Consider the following 21195-nt stretch of genomic DNA (forward strand, 5'->3'; position numbering starts at 1 on the left):
GAGAATCATGTTCCTTTTTTTCCCATATGGGTACCTGTTTATCAAGCAGAATTTATTGAAAAGAAGATTCTTTCCAAGAGGTTTTGCCATGACATCTTTGTCATTACAAAGTGGTTTTAGTATGGTTTCTGTCTCTTTGTTGTTTCATTGATCTGTTCATTCATCCTTGTTCTATGACCTTGTTGACCTAATTATCATAGCTTGCTTGCTCCTTCCTTTCTTTTTTTCTTTCTTTCATTCTTCTCTCTCTCTCTCTCTCTCTCTCTCTCTCTCTCTCTCTCTCTCTCTCTCTCTCTCTCTTCTTTCTTTTTCTTTCTATACTGGGAATTGAAGCCAGGGGTGCTTTACCACTGAGCTACATACTCTAGTCCTTTCTATGTTTTATTTTGAGACAGGGTGTCACTGAGTTGCTGAGAGTCTTGCTAAGATGCTGAGGCCAGCTTCAAAGATGGGATCCTCCTGCCTCAGCTTTCCAAGTTGCTAGGAGTAGAGGCCTGTGCCACCACACCCAGATAATTACCACAGCTTTAGAGTAATTCCTGACATGTAGTAGAACAAGTGCTACTATCTTGTTCTTCAATAGTGCCTTGCCTAGCTGGGGGCGGTGGCACACACCTATAAATCCCAGTGGTTGGGGAGGCTGAGGCAGGAGGATCACAACTTCATGACCAGCTTCAGCAACGTAATAACACTCTGCCTCAAAACACAAAATAAATATTATTGGGGGTGTGGCTCACTGGTAGAGAGCCCCTAGATTCAATCCCCAGCACTGGGGGGAAAAAAACTCTTTAGAAGATTAAAAGTTCTCCTTTATGGAGATAATCATGTGATGCTTCTTTCAACATGGCACATTATGTTGGCTGATTTTCCTAAAGTTAAACCAAGCCTCAATTCCTAGAACAAACCCACCTGGGTAATGATGAACAATCCTTTTTATATTGTAGGTCATTATTTGCTAAAATTTTATTTAGGATATTTGCATCTATGTTCACAAGTGAACTTGGTCTGAATTTTCCTTTTTGTTGGGCTTTAGGATAAAACTTGTTCTAGTCACTTTTTTCTATTCTTATATAATAATATATGTGAGATTTTCAATACTTCTCCCTTAAGTATTAAGTAGAATATGAATTTGGAGAGATTTTGTGGGAAAGGTTTTTTTTTTTTTTTTTTTTTTTTTTGGGTGCTGGGGCTCGAACCCAGGACTTTGTGCTTACAAGGCAAGCATTCTGCCGACTGAGCTATCTCCCCAACCCCTGTGGGAAAGTTTTTATTCATTTTATTGTTAGAGTATTTTGGTCTTATATAGTTTCTTGTTTCGTATTTTGTAGGTTTTGTTTTCTGATAATTTGCCTATTTAATCTAGATTTAAAGTTTTTTTTTTTTAAATCTCCTCATTATCTTTATCTTTTTTTTTTTATTTATTTACATTTTTCAGTGCAAGGAACCAAATCCAGGGCCTTATGCCATAGGCTAAGCCCGAGCTGTAAACTCAGCTCTATTCCTGGCTCTCTGTTACCTTTTTAATGTTTATGTCATTGTAGTTATGCATCCCTTTTCATTCCTGATACTGTTTATTCAATTTTTCTCTCTATTTTTCTTGCTCAGTCTTGCTAGAGATTTGTTGATTTTATTAGCCTGTTTAAAGAACCAACTTTTGACACTCGTTCATCGTTTATTGGTTTTTATTTCATGAATTTGGGGCTTATCTTTTTAATTTCCTTTTCAGACATTTTTTCTTTGTGGTACCAGGGACAGAACTGACGTATGTTTAACCCCCGAGCTATATTCTCATTTCTTTTTATTTATTTTGAGACAGGGTCTCTCTAAGTTACTGAAGATGACCTTGAACTTGTGATCCTCTTGCCTCAGCACCCCAAGTCACTGGGATTAGAGGTATGCACCATCACACCTAGCCCTTGTAGATTTTTGGGGGGTTTATTCTTTGCTTGTTTCTTTTAATGTCTTGAAAGGATGTGATGAATAGCTTCTGTCTGCCCTTCCAGACCTACCCTCTATTCTTCTCACAGGAAGCCAACCTACATGGACCATTTCTGATCCTCTAGGTTCTGGTTGAATTTGGGCAATGAAGAGACCAAGCCAGGGTGGAGGGCAGTAGAACATCGAGGTGAGGTTAACCCTTCCCTGTGCCAGATTGCTTTGACCTGGTTATATTCCTTTTCTAAAGTAAATGCTTCTCTCAAGGTAGTCTGCTCCAAGTGATGCCCCTTCCAGGTTCTGGAACTCTCCTTGGGCCAGAAATGATAAGAACTCCACCACTACTAGCATGTTCCCTTATGGTTCCCTTCTCCACCCACACCTTCATGATCCCTCCCTCTCATTTGTTCAAATTATTCAAATTACCCTAAATTGAATGGGACACCTGTTTTCTGTTAGGACCTTGTCTAACACAAATGGGCACACCCTACCTAGCTCAATACTTTCTCAGCTTTTATCCTGTTCCAATCCTGTATGTAAGACTGTAAATTTCACCTTGAGCACAATTTCACTGTATCACACAGGTTTTAATATGTAGAATTCCATTATTTTTCAGCTCAGAATATCTTAATATCTTCTCATTTCTATTAACTGGTTTTTTTAAAAATTGATTGATTGGAAATGTTCTTTTTGTTTTTTCCTAGAAAAGTATTTCCTAGTTTCAAGCATATGAGAATTACTGGTTATTTTGTGTTTGCCTTTGTGTTTTCTGAGATACGAGGGATTGAATCCACAGATGCTCTATCACTGAGCTACATTCCCAGTTTTTTTTTTTTTTTTTTTTTTTTTTTTTGAGACAGGGTCTCATTAAGTTGCTGAGGCTGGCCTCCTCCTACCTCAATCCCCAGCCACTGGGATTATGGGTGTGCACCACCCACAATCTGCACCCAGAGTTGATTACTTTTTTGTAATTGGTTTCTTACATATTTTTATTGTGAGCAAAGGACATTCCCTATATGATTTCAATCTTTTGAAAGTTATTAAGGTTTGCTTTATGGCCCAGTATATGAGCAGATATTGTAAATGTTGCCTGTATTCTTGAAAAAAACAGTGTTCTATACTTTGGGAGGTTGGGAGCAATGTTCTCTATATAGTCTTTAGGTTATGTTTGTTACCTATGTTACACAAATATTGTATATTTTGTTTTATTTTCCTTCTATTGACTAGTGAACCTGTATCTGTCTATATATTCTTGTATTTTGGTCAATTTTTGCTTTATATTTTTGAGTCCATGTATGAGGTATATGCAAATTTAGAACTGTAATGTCTTCCTGTATCATCAAGTTGGATTGACCCTTTATTATTAAGGGACTGAGTGTTCTATACTTTGGGATATCTTTATCTCTACTGATGTTCTACAGTATAACATCTATTTTTATTTGATTTTAAATAGTTTCACCAGAGCTGAGGGTGCAGCTCAGTGGTAAGGGTGTGCTTAGTATGCCCTGGGTTCAATTCCCAGCACACACACACACACACACACACACACACACACACAAGTATAATATAGCTATACCAGTTTTCTTTCTCTTTTGGTTAGCATTCATATGATGTATCTTTTTAATCTTTTACTTTCAAATTCTCTGTTCTTATCCTTCCAATAAATTTCCTATAGCCAGGCACATACACACATGCCTGTAATCTCAGTTACTTAGGAAACTGAGGCAGAAGAATCTCAAGTTTGAGGCAAGACTGGACAAGTTAGCAAAACCCTGTCTCAAAATAAAAAATAAAAAGACAGGGGTGTATGTAGCTCAGTAATATAGTGTCCCTAGGTTCAATCCCTAGTACTGGACAGGGTATATGGTATTTCATCATATCTAGGAAGTAGTGTGTGTGTGTGTGTGTGCGCGTGTGTGTGTGTGTGTGCGTTGTGTGTGTTACTGGGAATTAAACCAGGGCTACATAAATGCTAGCCAAGTGCTCTACCACTGAGATACATCTCCAGTTCTTTTTATTTTGAAACAGTGTCGTGATTAAGTTGCCCAGGCTGTTTTTGAACTTGTGATCCTTCTGCCTTAACCTTCTCATAATTACAGGTGTGCACCAACTTGTCCATTGGAAGTAATCATTTTTGAGGAACAATTTTGTGTGTGACTGAGAATGTTAAAATGCTTCCAATTGATCTGCATTGTGCTTTTTGCTTGTAATTTTTGCTTTTACTGTGCTATTCAAGACAACTTTTTTGTTTTAGTACCCTCTCATGATATAATCTTTTTTTTTTCAGTACTGGGAATTGAAACCCAGGGGTGCTCTACTATTGAGCTACACCCCCAGTTATTTTTATTTTGAGAGAGGGTCTCTCTAAGTTATCCATTCTGGCCTCAAACTTAGGATCCTCATGCCTCAGGCTCCTGAGTGACTGGGATTATAGTCATGTGCCACTGTACCTGGTTCATAGCACTGTCCCTTCCAGTTACTTTCTTTTCTTTTGGTACCAGGGATTGAACCCAGCCCTTGCATCCCTAGCCCTTGTTATTTTTTTCTTTGAGACAGGTCACCCTAAAGTTACTCCAGGCCTCATTAAGTTGCTAAGACTGGTTTTGAACTTGTGGTCCTCCTGCCTCAAACTCCCGAGCCACTGGAAGCCGCCGCACCCAGCTGTTCCAGTTACTTCATGTGGCAGTTAAAATCACCGTGGATAGCATCCACCAATGGTTCCTCAACATTAACTCAAGTAAAGTTACAACATTATAAGTGCTTATGACCAAGTTCACATGTCAGCAGGCAAAGATAACTATGTGGAGACTGCCACGTGACTGACAGCTACTGTACAGTGTCATTGATTCTGCTTCACAAATGTCAAAAGTTAGAAACCTATGCATCTTAGAATCAATGAAATGTGATAGGTTTCTTTTTTATCCAGCCTATCAACCTTTGTTATATGACTGGAACATCTAGTTGGCTTATATTTAAAGAAACTATTGCTATATTTGGATTTAAATATCATTTTTACTGTACTTTCTATTTTTCCTACCTCTCTGTTTTTCCTAAAATCATATTTGACCTTCCTTTGGTTAGGCAAATTATTTATTTACTATTCAGTTTCCCCTTCTGTTGGTTTGAATGGCATATTCTGTGGCAGCCATTAGGGGTATTTACCAACATTTTGGCTGTCCCTCTTCTGGGCACATTGTTGGGTTGCACTCCCTGTCCCCTTGAAGTAAAGTATGGCTGTGTGACAAGCTTTGGCCATTGAAATGTGAGTGAGTGGAAATGATGTATCATCTTCAGATGGACATTTTACAAGCCAGGGTGTTTTCTTATGTTTTCTCTTTCCTCTGGTGATATTATTAGTTCATCTTTCAAGGTTCAAAACGGTGGTTGATTTATCAGCATTGGTCCCTGCCCGACCATAATTCCACGTATTATAGTCCCAACTGCAACCCACCAATTGGCGATGACCACACAGGGGACAGGACAATAAAACTCTGTTGTTTATACCACTGAGATCTCAAGGTCTTGTTACCACAGCATAGCGTAGCTATTGTGCTGATTCAAAAATTTGTATTAGGCGAGCACAGTGGCACATACCTGTGATCCCAGCTACTCAGGAGGTTGAGGCAGGAGGATTGCAATTCACACCAGCCTGGGTAATTTAGCAAGAATCTGTCTTAAAAACTAAACAAAAAACTAGGGAATGTAACTCAGTGGTAGAGCACCCCTGGATTCAATCCCAAGTATAGACAAAAAAAAAAAAAAAAAAAAAAAAAAAAAAAGATTTTTCAATTAGAAACAGAATATTGCCATTAAAAAGCAAAAGTCTGAAATAGGTGATTTATGTGGAAGACAAGGTAATGTTAATGGAGGCCAGTCACATGTGATGCTTGACAAGCAATGATAAAACATGGGGGAGCTAGTTACTGACCGGGATCATTTCAAATACAGATAGTGAGTTTAATAAACTTGTAGTTCTAGAAAAGGGGTAAGAACACAGAATGGCAGAATAGTTTGCATTTGCCAAGGTTAAAAAGAAGAAGAGATGGGCTTAGAAAAGAATCACAGTCAGTCCTTATTCAAGCAGGAATGGAAGAGAATAGAGAAAACCTAGAAACAGAAGAACTTGACACAACTTCTTATCCTCAACTAGCAAAAGATAAATCTGAGGATTTGTTCATCCAAGTGACAGAGGATCGTTAGAGTTTGGTCTGGTGGCTAGGGTGGAGTCAGTGTTTCCTATCACGTCCACAGTTTGAGAATCAGGGCAACATACAGTCAATCTCTTCAGGTAAACAAAAAAATTCAGGGCGTGACTCTTTCCCAGAACCTGACTGCAACCTCCAGGAGCCTGCAATTCAGTTGAGAAAGAGAGCCCTGTCTCAAGACAGCTTCTGTGTGTCCTAAAACTAATGAGCTACATTCCCCAGTTTTTGTGGATCCTGCAACAAGGAGAGGATTTGAATAGATAAGACGGCGACAGTTTTCTGCAAATGCTTTGCAGGCAAGAGTTCAGGCCTATGCTACAAAGGGTTGCAATGTTTGAGTTGTTTTCATTTTCATGGTCCTGGGTATTGAACCCTGAGGTGCTCTAGCACTGGGCTATACTCTCAGCCTTACTTTATTTTTTTAAATTTTGAGACAGGGTCTCCTCGAATTGCCCAGGTGACCTTGAATTTGCAATCCTCAAGCCTCAGCCTCCCCAGTAGCTGGGATTACAGGAGTGTTACTGTTCAATACTTCAAATGGTCCTTGAGTTCCTGCTATGTAGAAGCAGATTCTACAGGGTCCTTTCCTGTCCTCTTTGTTATCCTTCTTGGTCACATTTGAAGAGAACATTAGAAAATAACCTTTTTTTGGGGCTGAGTCACTTTCTTTGTTGGTATCTTGCTTTTGCTTATCCCCATTCTTGAACCCCAGTAGTAGCTCCTCAGAAAACCACTGAAAAGTCCTGATTCGCCAGATGTTGGGGTACACTCCTGTAACTTAGAAAGACCCTGTCTCAAAATAAAATTAAAAGGGCTGGGGGTGACACTTAGTGTTAGAGTGCTTGCCTGGCACATGGGAGGCCTTGGGTTCAATCCCCTATACTGCAAAAACAAGTGAAAGAAAGGAAGAAAGGAAGAAAGAAAGGAAGGAAGGAAGGAAGGAAGGAAGGAAGGAAGGAAGGAAGGAAGGAAGGAAGGAAAGGGATGGTGAGGGAAAAGAAAAAGCCCTGACTTGATCCCATACTCTGATTCTATAGATAGGAAACTGAGACCCCCACAGACTACTTATTATACTGGGTGTGGGGCTGGAACTCAAAACCCCAAGTTGACAACTGGCCTCCTGAGACTTTGATTAAATCTCTTTCCCTGCTGGGGTCTCATTTCTCACCTTGTGTGAGTTGCTCCCTTTGCACAATGCCTTGACTGCTCTCTCTGCCTCTAACCAAGAGCCTAGTTGTATTGGGTTGGGTTGGTGTTCATCTGGGAATGAGTAACCTATGGACGTAGGTATTCTGCATGTTACGAGATGAAACTTACGGGATTACTTTGATGTCTTCTTTGCCATGCAGGATGTAGTCAATGACCTTGTAAAAGTTAATTTCCTGGCAAAACAGATAGAAAAATAGTATATTAACAGTGAGAGACAGAACTTCAAAAGGAGTGTGACCATGAGACAGATCTTGCTGCTTTTGATGTTGTTTTGGAGGGAAAAGAACACTTGAAGTTTATTACATGCCCGGGGCATGGGAGTATTAGACTCCCAGATCTTGTTCTTTACTCTCACTGGCCCTGTGATTTTCAGGAAGCACCCAGTTTGCCATCCTCCCTCTGACGGTGCTCCCTGCTGTCTTCTGGTGTTTGCTGTCCTCAGCTGACCCTCAGGATTCAGTGTACTCCTCTGTGCAACCCACTGACTGCAGCCAGGCAGGAGGCTGGGATCTGGAGCTGGGAAGAGGGGTGGGAAGATTTCCAAGGGGATCCGGACATGGAATGCGAGGAGAAAGAGATCAAGTCGAGAAAGGAGAGGGGAGAGTGAAAGGAGGTTCCCATATCCATTTAGAACCATAGTCCACTCAGCCAGTCGCTGTACAGGGAGGCTCCTTGGCTATGGTCCCTTTCTCCTCCACACTTACCACCCAGCTGTCTCTTTCCACTCTATGCTGAGTCATTTCCACTCTAGATATTTAAATGCAGATACTTGGGCACCACCCTAATCCTCTAGACTCAGGGAACTCCTGATTCAGGAAGGGGTGTCTGAATGCCCATTTGGTGACAGGAAAGTGGTGATTATGACCTTCTTCAGTCTCCTGCAGTTGAGGCCCTGCTCCTTAAAGCCCACCACTGGCAGAGGCACAGGTACTGAACACTTCCAGAAGGCAAACTGACCAACAACCAGAAATTTTGAATTGCTCCAATGTGTACGTTGCCCCAGGAGCAACGCGTTCCCCAGAATAGGAAGCATCCAAGGGGGAGATTAGGTGACCCCACAGCATGAGGACTGGCATGGAGCTGAGACTCGACCTAGAGTGAAAAGGCTCACCCCAGTCTTGGTGATATGAGGTGCACTCTCTGGGCCTCAGTTTCTCCAGCTGTAAAATTAGATTAGTGTTTGTTGCTGCTGCTAAGTAACAGACCTCTCTCCCCAAACAAAGCACAGAACCTCATCACATAAAACTTGAGTAGAAGCTATGTTGGATACACAGGTCTTGAGCTCTGTGTGTTCTTTCCTGCTCCTGTTCTTGACCTTCCCCTCCCTGTTATCTCCTGGTCAGGGCAGCTGCTGCCAACTCAACTGTTTTTGTTTGTTTTGTTTTGTTTCATTTGGTACTGGGGATTGAACCCAGGGGCGTTTAACCTCTGAGTCACATCCCTAACCCTTTTTATATTTGTTTAAAGACAGGGTCTCACTAAGTTGCTCAGGGTCTTACTATGTTGCTGAGGTGGGCTTTGAACTCACGATCCTCCTGCCTCAGCCTCTGAAGACGCTGGGATTACAGGTGTGCGCCACCATCCCTGGCCAACTCCACTGTTTTAAGGACAAATGGAGGAGAAAAACAAAACAAAACAAAACCCTGCAATATCTTTAAAGTTTCTCCTAACTGTGATCCTGAAAATGCAGTGGATAGTTAGTAATCTCTCTCCAGATTAAAATGCACATATTCTTTGAGCCAATGATTCCACATGTGGTAATGGTCCTATAGATACACTCCCAAATATGGATGAAAGTATGGTTTGCCCCATCCAGGGGTCTCATCCACACTGCTCTAAAAAACCCGGAGATTCCTAAGTACATATACGCGAATGTGCCACAGTAAATTTCACCTTTATGTATATCCATAGCATGCCAATTTATATAAACAATCTGTAAGTAAATAGAAGAAAGATCAGAGAAGCAGAGAAAAGGGAACAGGGGAGGGAGGAGTAGAGGGAAAGGGGAAGTACTGGGGACTCAATTAGAGCAAATTTTAATCCTATGTTGGCATAATTATGTCATAATTAACCCAAATAATATGTATAAAATGAACTAATAAATAAAATAAAAAGCCTAAAGACAATTCTGTATCATTAGGAAGGTGATTAAATGAAATTGTGTACTGATGTTTCTTGACCTATGATGGATTCCATTCCAATAAAGTTGTCAGTTGGCAATATCATAAGTCAAAATGCATTTAATCTGCCTAACCTACTGAACACTCTAGCCTAGCAACAGGAGTGTCAGCGATTTGCCCTCATGACTGGCTGGGAGCTGGGTTCCCTGCTGCCACCCAGTATTGTGAGTGAGTGCAGTATGCATGTTGCTAGCCCAGGACAAAGATCCAAATTCAAAGTCCATTTTCTACTGAATGCAGATCACTTTTCACCATCATAAGGTCAAAAAATTATAGGTTGAACCATCATAAGTCACAATCTGTGCCCTATGGGGATACTTGGCACTTTTTCCAGTAATCTAGCTGTGTTCATGATGATAGTGAAAAATGCCCAGATCTGCAGTTAAATGAGAAAAGTGAGGCACAAACTAGAATCAAGGTGGAATGTACTTCTGAGTATCTGGATGTACGTTGACATTCCTGGAAAGATAGACTGAGCACTGTGGCTGCCTGGGGAGCTGACCAGGAAGGAGGGAAGCTTCAATTTGTATGATGTGAGCTTTTCATTGGGCTCATGTATTGCTTTTTCTCAATAAATAGTAGAGAATTTTCTTTCTTTTATTTATTTATTTATTTTTGGTACTGGGGGATCAAACTCAGGACCTCCTGCATGATGCCAGGCAAGGGTTCTACCACTGAGCTACCTCCAGTCCAAAGCATTTTAAAATAACGATGTTATATTCTGTAAGTGGTTCTAAAAAGCAAAGATAGTGCCTGTCACGTGCCTGTAATCCTGGGAGCTCAGGAGGCTGAGGCAGAAGGATCACAAGTTCAAGGCCAGCCTCAGCAATTTAGCAACATAGTGAAAGCTGTCTCAAAATAAACAATTAGAAAGAACTGGAGATGTAACACAGTAACAAAGCATCCCTGGGCTTTATCCCCAGTACAAATAAATAAATAAATAAATAAATAAACAAAAAAACAAAGATAGTCATGTCATCTGCTGGGGCTTTGGTGGAACTGCTTCTACCTGGAAGGAGGACAGAGTTCCAGGACCTTCTTGATCAACTTTGTGTCTTTGCCTTAGGACCATCTTCCATTGGCCTGGCTGCTTGCCATACTCCTGGGCAAGCCTGAGGTTCCTGCATCTGGCAGGCTGCCTTACCTGTCTCCATGAGACTCTCTAGAACGGTTAGAAATGGAAGGTTTTTTTTTTTTAAGCTCACAGCAGAATCAATTTGCTTTCAGAAAAAGCACAAGAAATCAGTGTGCTTTAAGTAAACAGGCTTTTTCTGCACACTGTACCTTAGTCATGTTGCCTTCAAGGCCGTATTCATGTGTGAATTCACCAAACTGGAAAATCTAAACAGAACCATCAAGGGCACCTTTGTTACATTGCACTGAATAGCTAACACCAAAACACAAGGAGCTCTGGAAAAGACCCCAGTACAACAGTAGCCAGATCATGGTGCACGAAAATGAAGCAGTTTTAAAACTAGTGCTTTTTTAAAAACTTTGCTTTTTCATGAAACCTAACTAACCTGTATAAATTTTTAATAATTCAAAAAACACACCATTTTAATTTTTAAAGGTGACGAAGCAAGATGTAGCTGCTATTAGGGAAATTTAGACCTAAGATTTGGGGAAGCTAATGGGTTTGGTATTCAAACAAAAGATATATAAGCTATGAGCCACATCCCCAGCCCTTTTTATTTTTTCAATTTTGAGTCAGGATCTCACTTAGTTGTTTAGGGCCAGGCTAAGATGCTGAGTCTGGCCTTGAACTTGGAATTCTCCTGCCTCAACCTCTGGAGGCACTGGGATTATGAGTGTGCACCACCACTCCCAAACAAAAGCTGTATTTCTAATATGAATGTAGGAGATAAGTGTGAGCGTCATTACAAGGTGTGGTTGTAATTACAGTTACCAGAGAGAAAAGCATTCTGTGTTAGAATTTGCGCAAATGATTTGACCTCTCTAAATCTCAAGTTTTCAACTAATGAGGGAAAAGAAGGCTATTTCCTTCATAAAGTTGTTGAGAAGAGTAAATGGTATAATCCATTTATGGATTTAATTTAATCCATAATGGTAAAGTGTCTGGCAGATAGTGAGGCTCAACCCAGCTGGCCTACTGTGTGTTAATGGGGGACTGGTCCCCACAGCCTTACTGGGTAAGCCTAGCAGGTTTGTCAGATGAGGAAGGCGGTCCTTCTGGAGGTTTGTTCTCTAAGAAGAGCAACTAGCTGGTGGAGCAGAAGCTAGAACTCAGGCTTCCTCCCACTAAGCCCATGCTCTTTCCAGAAGATCCACTTCTGGCCAGTCCTATTGATATATGTCTGGTCCCCAGCTCAGGACTCTGTGTCTTCCTCACAGTTGTGCCCTAGACCTGAGACTGACTTCAGCTATGAGTTCATGGATAACACCCAGTGACCGGGAAAGTCGAGGACCTGAGGGGCTATTTGGTCAAGCTCATTTAAAGACAAGCAACCAACCAAACCCAAATCCTTTGTCTCCAAGCCCTTTCCATTACAACTTTACTCTTGTGAGGACTAAACCTCAGGTGACTGAGATGGTGAAGGATTTGGGGAAAGAAACGTCTTTTTTTTTTTTTTTTTTAATTTCTATTAACTTTTGAAGACTTATAACAGATAAAAAGTATTTTTGCTTCTAGGTATGAAACTTTTTAAAAATCACTTTTTTTCAAGATATAAGAGCAACCCATTTCACCATTGAGTAAAGGTAAAGTAGGATAACTCACTTTTTTAAGTTAGTCCAAAGTGGCATTTAGGAGCTTCATTGTACACGGCCATGCTGACAAACCAAAGTGTAAGGCTGGGTCTGTTTTCGTTTTGGTTTTCTTAACAGTCAAAACTCATGGCTTAAGTTCTAGATATGTTCTAATTGTAAGGCAGGGATCTGCTAGGATTCCACCACTGATATGCTCTTTGGGATGGACACTGGAGGGCAAGGCACAGATTGCTGGACCCATGTCAACTACCTAGTAGAAATCAACGTCAAAGCATTTATCATCTCCTCCTTGGTCTCCCTTTCCCTGGAAATCTACTCAGTACTGTGAAATACCTGCAATTCTGCCTAATTCTTTCACAAACTGGGATCCTTCTTGTCACTTAACTGTAGCAATTTTCTTCCTTTTGCTTCTCTTTCTTTCCTGTGTACTGGGGATTGAACCCAGGGAGCACTTAACCCCTGAGCCTCATCCCCAACTCCTTTTATTTATTTATTTTTTTAAATTTAAAGATAGGGTCTTGCTAAATTTCTTAGGGCCTTGCTATGTTGCTGCGGCTGCTTTTGAAATGGTGATCCTCCTACCTCAGCTTCCCCAGCAGCTAAGATTACAGATATGCACGCAGCCTGGTACCTGCATCATCTAATTTTAAAACTTTCCTTGTAACCTCTGATCAAACATATCAGAATGATTTAGTTTAGTTTTAAAATCAGCTGATCCAGTTAAAACAGGATGAATCACATTCACTATGTCCCCAGAAATAAATAGCTGTCAGCAGTCTCTACTACTTTCAGAATATAGTTATGTGTCATTCTTAAATGGGCAAAATGCAAGGCCGACTGGCCTCCTCTGACGTGTTTCTTTAGGAGAGTTACTGTGGATTTGTGCAGAACTTCTCCCAGGTTTCCTTGGAGCTCACCCCAAACCACACCACTGCCATCTATTACAGTGGAGCTGCACTTAACCATGATCTGAAAGTAGTACTGTGAGAGCTTCTGTATAGAACTTCCTGGCACACAAATACGGTGACACATCAATTCCTTCAAAAGGTTCAAAGTTGATGTTGTCGTTCTTTTCCTTTCTTCCTTTTGTTGCAGGACTGAAAGGTTGTTTACTTGTGACTTATTGTTAGACATAGTTCCAAAGCCATCTGATAACATTTTTGCCACTTGGACAATGATATCATGCTGTGCCATTTAAGCTCTTAAGGAGCTTCTTGAGCTTCCAGATTTCTCTATGCCTATCAGGATTATCTGTTATCTTCTCCATTTGGTCTCCTGGGTCCTGGTTGGGTGACTTTGACTTAGAACAATGGCTCCCTTGCTCCAGGTTGCTACCTGTGCTGCAATCTGCTTACATGGGACCTCAAAATGAAAGACTTAACTATGGGTGTACTAGAACCTCAGTGACACCAAAATTACTTGAATTGGTCAAATAATGGGCAGCTCTTCCTGGTCTGGTGCTCAGTGAGAAAACATTCTGCTCAGTGCAGCCTTGAAGGTTGGAGCACTTGAGGGTAAAGAGCCAGAGGAATTAGTACCTGACATTTCTCTGGCTCTCTTGGAACTGGAGATGATCTCTGACCTCTGATCTAAGGGCTCAGCTCTGAGAACTGAATATCAAAGCAGCCAAGGTAATGAGAGTTTATTGAAGCTGTTATTGTCCTTATTGACACCAGATCTGCCATTTTGCTGCTGCCATTATTCTGCCCCCACACACACCATTTTACAACCTAGATCATTAGCCCATGAACCTCCTTGTCAGCCATTGGTTCAATTGTTATTAGCCCACGAAATTCCACTACTTAAGAATAGCTCCCCCACCATTTTCTCTCTCTCACCCTTCAGGGCAGACACTCTGCTCATCTGCTTAATAAAATCTCTTGTGTGAGTTCCTGTGTTCAAAGTGGTTTTTTGGGTGTTTTCATTGGTGCTGAGACTCAGATGGGTTCTTCTACCACCATTTAGGTGAGTGGAATCCCATCTAATGCCCCAGATCCCCTGACGTTGGTCTCACCTTCCATTTGCCCAGACACCCTGTTCTACATCCACCACCGGCCTTCAGATTGATGAGTTTCCCTGTAGGTCAACTTAAACACTCCTCTGCTAATCTGAGACATTACTGTTGGTTGTCTGGCACCCTCGAGGCAGTTGAGGAGTGGGGGTTCCCCCAGTCACAACTTTTACAGTTATGGCTGGCCCCCTTAGTAGACCTTATTTTATGGGTGGTCCCTGATCTTTATGGTGGAGATCTCTCTCTGGGTTGAGGCTTCTCTTTACTTCTCCTCTCAAAATTCCTGACACCAGGTCCTCAACACCCTTGGCTTTTGCCTGGCACACACAGGTGGGGGTGATGACTCCCATCATTGTGTTGGCTCCTCATCTCCAGCCAATTAGTCTGTGACCTTGGGACGCCTTGGACACTGACTCAGCTGTTTATCAGTCTCCACCATGGGATCTGGGACCTCCATTCCAGCAGATTCACCCCTGGGGTCTAATAGGCAATCTTAAACCCCTTCACCTGACCCCTGGCCTAAAGTCACCAAAACTTATTTGCTTGTATAATGACAATTGGCCACAGTATCCTTTAGATAATCAATCCAAAATGGCACCTAATGGCACCCTGGATCCCAGTGTTCTATGGGACTTGCACAACTTCTGTGAGTGAGCAGGCAAACGGAAAGGTATTCCCTACATTCAAACTTCCTCTTTCTTGCACACTAAACCTGATCTTTGCTCTTTCTGCAAACCCGAACACCTCTTTTTGGCTTCTTCTCCCCCTCCTGATCCTTCCTCCTCTTCCAACTTCAACTCAGCTAAGAAGCCACCCCATAACAGTCCCCTAGAGCAGAGACCCCTATCCTGCTCCTCTATCTCCTTTGCCCTGTTCTGTTTCTGCTACCATCCCCCTCCACCCAGACCACCCAGTCCTCCTGCCATGAGGTCCCACGCACATGTTCTAGTCCCCCTATGGGAGGTGACTGATGTGAAGGGAGTGATCAGAGTCCACGCTCCTCTCTCGCTCTCCAATCTTTCCCAGATAGAGAAGCAGCTGGGCTCCTTCACCTCCAACTCTGCAAACTTCACTAAGGAATTTCAGTATCTTACCCAGTCTTATGATGTTAGGTTTAAAAGATGCCTTTTTGGTATACCCTAGACTCTCAATTACTATTTCTGTTTATTTTTAAGGAACCAGACAGTGGATCTCAATTAACCTAGAAAGTGTTGCCTCAAGGACTTGGCAATATCCCTCACTTGTTCAGCCAAACCCTAGCTAAGAACTTAGCAAAATTCAGAAATAAAATATCTATAATTGTTTCCCAATATGTAGATGACATCCTTTCATGTGCCTCCACCCAGGTGGAATGTCAAAAGACCATTACAGAGCTTCTAAACTTCTTAGCTAACAGAGGTTATAAGATCTCAAAGAAGAAAGCTTAATTATGACATCAACAGGTTCAATACTTAGGATGAAGCAAAATTTAACCTGCTTGTCACTAAGAGAAAGAAAAAAACACCCTCACCAACCCAAATGCCAGTGGCATGTCTGAGTAAGGAATATGATATAACAGCCTCATTCCTCAAAAGTAATGGGAGATAATGTTTCATAACTTTCTGCATCCAAATCTGACCTGATTATCAACCAGGAAAAAAGGGTTAAAAAGCCCTAGTCAGCAATTTCCCTTACCCTAGCCTTGCTGAAGCCTACATTAGAATGTAAGCCAGCAGGCTCAGCAAGGAACTGACCTGAGACTGAAGAAAAAAAAATGTCCATTTTAAACTTCTCCTGGGCTGCAAGACAGAAAAATGATTTTCAGACTTTCTCTGTCTCTTTCTTTCTCTCTCTCTTTGCCTTTCTCTCTCTTTCTCGCTCTCTTGTGCTATTTTAATAAAATAATTAATGGTCATTATCATTTTTTCTTCTAGGACTCTTGTTTTGATTGTTTTTTCTTAAATGCTATATTTCTTGACTTCACAATTTTCAACCTACATACCTAGGTTAATGTTTTTCTTATCAGTTCTATTTTTATTCAACCCCAAAGTTTGTTTTTTTTAAAACATCTATAACATTGCAATGGAGATTTACCTACAAAAAGCTACAAGGCCTTTGCTTTTGTGTTATGTGTATATCCTGTTGTCTATGTAAGTGCATCCAAATATCATATACATGATATCAAAATTGACACAAATAATGAGAGTTCATTAATTAAAATTAAAATAACAAAGTATTTCATATTATTAAAATGGAGTAATTTATCTAAATTCAGTAATTTCATAAGGGCTGTTTCAAAATGTGAACAAAAAGGGGTCAACTGATAGGACAGAGAAAATAAAAGGTTCTAGGTACAGAAATATATTTAATAGAAGGAAAAAGAAAATGTTTCTGGGTAAGAAAGTGCTTGTGTGATGAAATACATGAGGGTCTAAGTAAGTGCTAAGAAAGTCTGTGTGTAAGTAAAGGACAAATTTCAACAAGTTTGTGTGTAACTGAGTTGGTTATATGTATGTGAGACAATCAGTTAAAGCTATTTAAGGTTTTTCCCCTAAGGTCAAATATTAATGGGCTGATATAAACCAAAGTTTAATCTATGTGTTAAAATGAGAAGAATTTCTTAAAAACACTAATTTACTCTTAACATTGTGTCTGTTAAGTTTTATTCTTTAGAACAATTAGTCTTAAAATTGGGGTTTATACAATTATGGTTAAACAACAACTGTTAGAGTATTGTACTACATTATAGAGTCTAAATTTTTCTTTAAAAGCTAAAATTGGTTAATATAAAAACATCAAGATAATTATGCTATTACTTTTCTTTGTATATTAAATATGTTCTTTGTATATTAAATATGTTCATATCCTCCAGGTATTCAAGTCTTTAAAGTCGAAAATTAATCAAGTGCTATTCTCCAAACTAAACTTGTCTGTCATAGTAATTTTAAACTTATAAGAATAGTGAAACTTTTTGAGGACTTATTTGTATCATTCAATGTTCTATAACAGAACCTGTTATCAATAGGGAATATGTAAAATTTTATGTTACCTTCTTCTTGTTACTGGGATAAAAATATAAATATATTTCCAAAAGTTAATGAGAGCCTGATTTGTTTAAAGGTTAATATTGTAAAACAAAAGCATTTTGCCACACAAAAGGAAAGTTAAAATTCTCTCAGCCTCTCCTTGATTTATGTTTTGGATGTAATGTCCAATTATGTTTACTAACATTCACATAGACTCAGGAAACAATATATGTAAACTTTACAAAATTATATTTAGAGAGGAGGCAAAGATCAGCTTCAGAACTAGAACACTTTACCTAAGATTTGTGAAAAGCTCCACCTTTCACAAATCTGAGATAAGGCTATGCCTCCCACCTTACTACATATCAGAATGGTTCCAAAATAAGCCAGACTTCAGCTTATTTAAAGTTACATCCAAAAGATTGTTTTTTGTTGTAAAATTACTGTGATCTCAAACAGGGAATATAATCCAGAGCTCAGTCAAAATTCAAGACAGCTATTACACAAACAAAATGCTTTTACTGTTGTTAATTCCATTTTGTATTTTCCTTGTAAACTCTCTAACAGTTCCTGTTAAGGTTTTACAGAGGTACTGCTTCAAGAACAAACAACCTATATTAATTTGAGATAATAAGTCATCAACTATAGGACAGATAAGATAATATAGACCCCAGTTAAATAAAAGGTAGTAAATAACTGTAAAATTATAAACATGGAAGTTGAAGCCCAGTGAGGCTTCATGACTGGTGAGACTGACTAGCTAGATGTTTAAGATCAAACTTAGAGATTGAGATTAAAATAAAGGGGACAGCCTGAACTCAGGGAATGGGAGAACTGCTCTAAGGAGCTTTGCAACTCTGGGCCACATGACTTCCCAATCAGGGAGATTAATGAGACCACTACAGGATGAAAAGCCAGTAAGTGCACCTGCTGCAAAGAGGAGGGTCATTGAAAAAGCGAGACATTCCTAATGCTTCCAAAGGAAGCTACCTCATCAAGGAGAACCTACCTAGCAAATGGCACTAAAGGAGCAAAGAAGCTGCTCTCAATGCTCCACGAGTGACCCCTTTGGGAACTTAGCTGACCCTTTACAGCAAATAGGAACAAGGTCAATTTGACCAACTTGATCTTGAACACCTAGCAAAACAGTTAAAGCCAAAACAGCCATTCCTGGGCATTTAAAATAAAAAACAATGGTAAATGTAACTTAATATGTACACTTGTGTTAACCCCAAGAATAAGTAAGACTGAAGGCTACAAAAGAGATTCTTAGTCAGGAGTGCCTGATAACCATCAAGAGAAACTGCCAGAGTCAGAAATTTTTGGTTGTTTTAAGGCCTACAGATCTTCCTAAACAAGACCATGCCGGCTAAATTGCCTACAAAAGTTCCTACAAGATCAGATACACAAATTCACCAACCAATTGGTCAATCAACTGCTTCTCCTTCAAGACTACCAGCCCCTGACACCCAAAGTCGAGACCTGCAATTCACTACTGACACCTCCAGCTCCAAGAACTCTGCTCCCACCTAAAGACCTCCCTAATTTGCTTTTTACAGGAATGAGACTCTTCACCCCTAATCAGCAGGAAGAAGCTGCAGAAGGAAGACTATCCATCCTCCTACTCCTGGTATCTATCAAAACAAAAAGGGACGAATATTGACATCAGATCTGCCATTTTGCTGCTGCCATTATCCTGTCCCCCCCCCACACACACACACCACTTTACAACCTAGATCACTTTGCCCATGAACCTCCTCATCAGCCACTGGTCCAGTGTTATTAGCCCACAAAATTTCACTACTTAAGAATAGCTCCCCTGCCATTCTCTCTCTCTCTCTCTCTCTCTCTCTCTCTCTCTCTCTCTCTCACACACACACACACACACACACACACACACACACACACCCTTCAGGGCAGACACTCTGCTCATCTTCTTAATAAAATCTCTTGTGTGAGTTCCTGTGTCTGGAGTGGTTTTCTGGGTGCTTTCAGTCTTACAGTTAGAGGCTCTCCATTCCAGTTCCCCAACTTCTAACTTTCCAAAAGATATAGGTTTAGATTGTATGTGTGCTGAAGAAAAAACCCATTAAGGACACTTCAAGGGGCTGGGGATATAGCTCAGTTGGTAGAGTGCTTCCTTCACAAGCACAAGGCCCTGGGCTCAAATCCCCAGCCCCACAAAAAAAAAAAAAAAAAAAAAAAAGGACACTCAACTCTGCAAACATGGAAAAGCTGTACTTTTAAAAAGTTGTCCTTGAAAAGAAAAGGAAGCAGGCTGAGGCCTTAGCTCAGTAGTAGAGCACTACCATGTGCAAGGCCCTGGGTTTCATTCCCAGCACCAAAGGAGAAAAAAGAAAAAAAAAAAAAAAAGGAAGAGTCCCCAAATAGTATTTTTTACATAGTATTTCTGAAATAGTATTTTGACAGCAGCACATGATGCATTCTTGTTTTATTTTGTTTTTTTGTGCAAACCCAGTGAGGGAGATATAGTAGGGCTTAGGCAGTCAGGGTAAGATGGCAAGTGAGGAGGTCCAGGACAGGGTCAGAACAAAGGAGCATGGAGAGGGTCTTCTGATGAGGTCAACCTCCTGCTTGACAAAAGTACTCATGGACTAAAGCAGAGGACCCAACCAGACAGACACTTCCTTACTCGTGCTCCTAAGCAGGGGATCCAACAGAAAAACAAAAACAGATGCATGGCACCAATCAATAATAGTGAGGATCACATGGCCAGGGTAGGAGATAAGGAAAGGAGGAAATTCTAGAGACCATAAAAAGAACAGGCCCAAACTCCCCTACTGGATTCCCAGCTCTGGGGCCCCTTCTCTTTGGAGAAGTCTATCTCGGTATCTCTGTCACCTTTGCAATAATTCTACTTCTCTCTTGCTGTCTCTGTGTCCTGTTCTTCAATCTTTGCTGAAGGGAGGCAATGAACCCAGCATCCCTGGTTGGTAACACCAGGATCTTGCAAGTGCTCAGCAAGCACTCTACCATGGAGATACGTCCCTAGCACTGATTCATTCTTGGAAATGAAATCATAAAATTGTGTGGGCAAAAGAGTAATTTGAAGCTGGATGGCAACAGGTTACAAAGGCAATTTTGGATAAAGCACAGCAGACAAAGTAAATTCCAAGTTTGAAATCTCTTTTGGTGTGTATAGGAAGCTCACGAAGGTGTTAATTTTGAATTTCCAGAGTTTGAATGAAGACTCATTAACATGTTATAATTCACAGACACCATGCATGCATGGGTGCACATTCTGAGCTCTTTATTTAGGGCAGGGTTAGATTTGGCAGGCTGGAATCAGGCCTCTGGGAGAAACTGATATACTATTTCACACAGACTGAAGATTTTTATGGAAAGAGAGCTGAACTAAAACTCAATTCAGAATGGGACTATCTTTCTTACTATTATAATTTGGATCTTATTATCATCATCATCATTATTATTTTGTACCTGGGATTGAACCCAGGGACACTTAACCACTGAGCCACATCCCCAGCCCTTTTAAAAAATGTTTTATTTAGAGACAGGGTCTCCCTGAGTTTCTTACAGCCTTGCTAAGTTACTGAGGCTGGCTTTGAACTTGAGATCCTCCTGTCTCAGCCTCCTGAGTCACTGGGATTACAGGCATGCACCGCCACACCCGGCTTGGTTTGGATCTTAAATGTTCCATCAAAGCTCATGTGTTGGGGCTGGGGAGATAGCTCAGCTGGTAGAGTGCTTGCCTCACAAGCACAAGGCCCTGAGTTTGATCTCCAGTACCGCAAAAAAAAAAAAAAAAAAAAAAAAAAAAAAGCTCATGTGTTGAAGACTTGGTCCCCAAGCAGCCATGTTCAAATGTGGAACCTTTGGGAAGTGATTAGATCATGAGGACTCTGATCTCAAGAATGGATTAATCCATTAATGAACTCCTAGAC

The 21195-nt window shown here is 40.6% G+C and overlaps 1 protein-coding gene across 1 annotated transcript in view; it reads right to left on the reverse strand.

Annotated features, from left to right (window-relative positions):
* Pde6a (phosphodiesterase 6A) overlaps nt 1-21195 on the reverse strand; it is a 77929-nt gene that overhangs the window by 36730 nt on the left and 20004 nt on the right. The window contains 1 exon segment of the mRNA XM_047555906.1: nt 7458-7522. Within this exon segment, the coding sequence (XP_047411862.1) occupies nt 7458-7522 (65 nt within the window).

The sequence above is a fragment of the Sciurus carolinensis genome, chromosome 6, assembly GCF_902686445.1.
Source record: "Sciurus carolinensis chromosome 6, mSciCar1.2, whole genome shotgun sequence".
NCBI classification, from domain to species: Eukaryota; Metazoa; Chordata; class Mammalia; order Rodentia; family Sciuridae; genus Sciurus; species Sciurus carolinensis.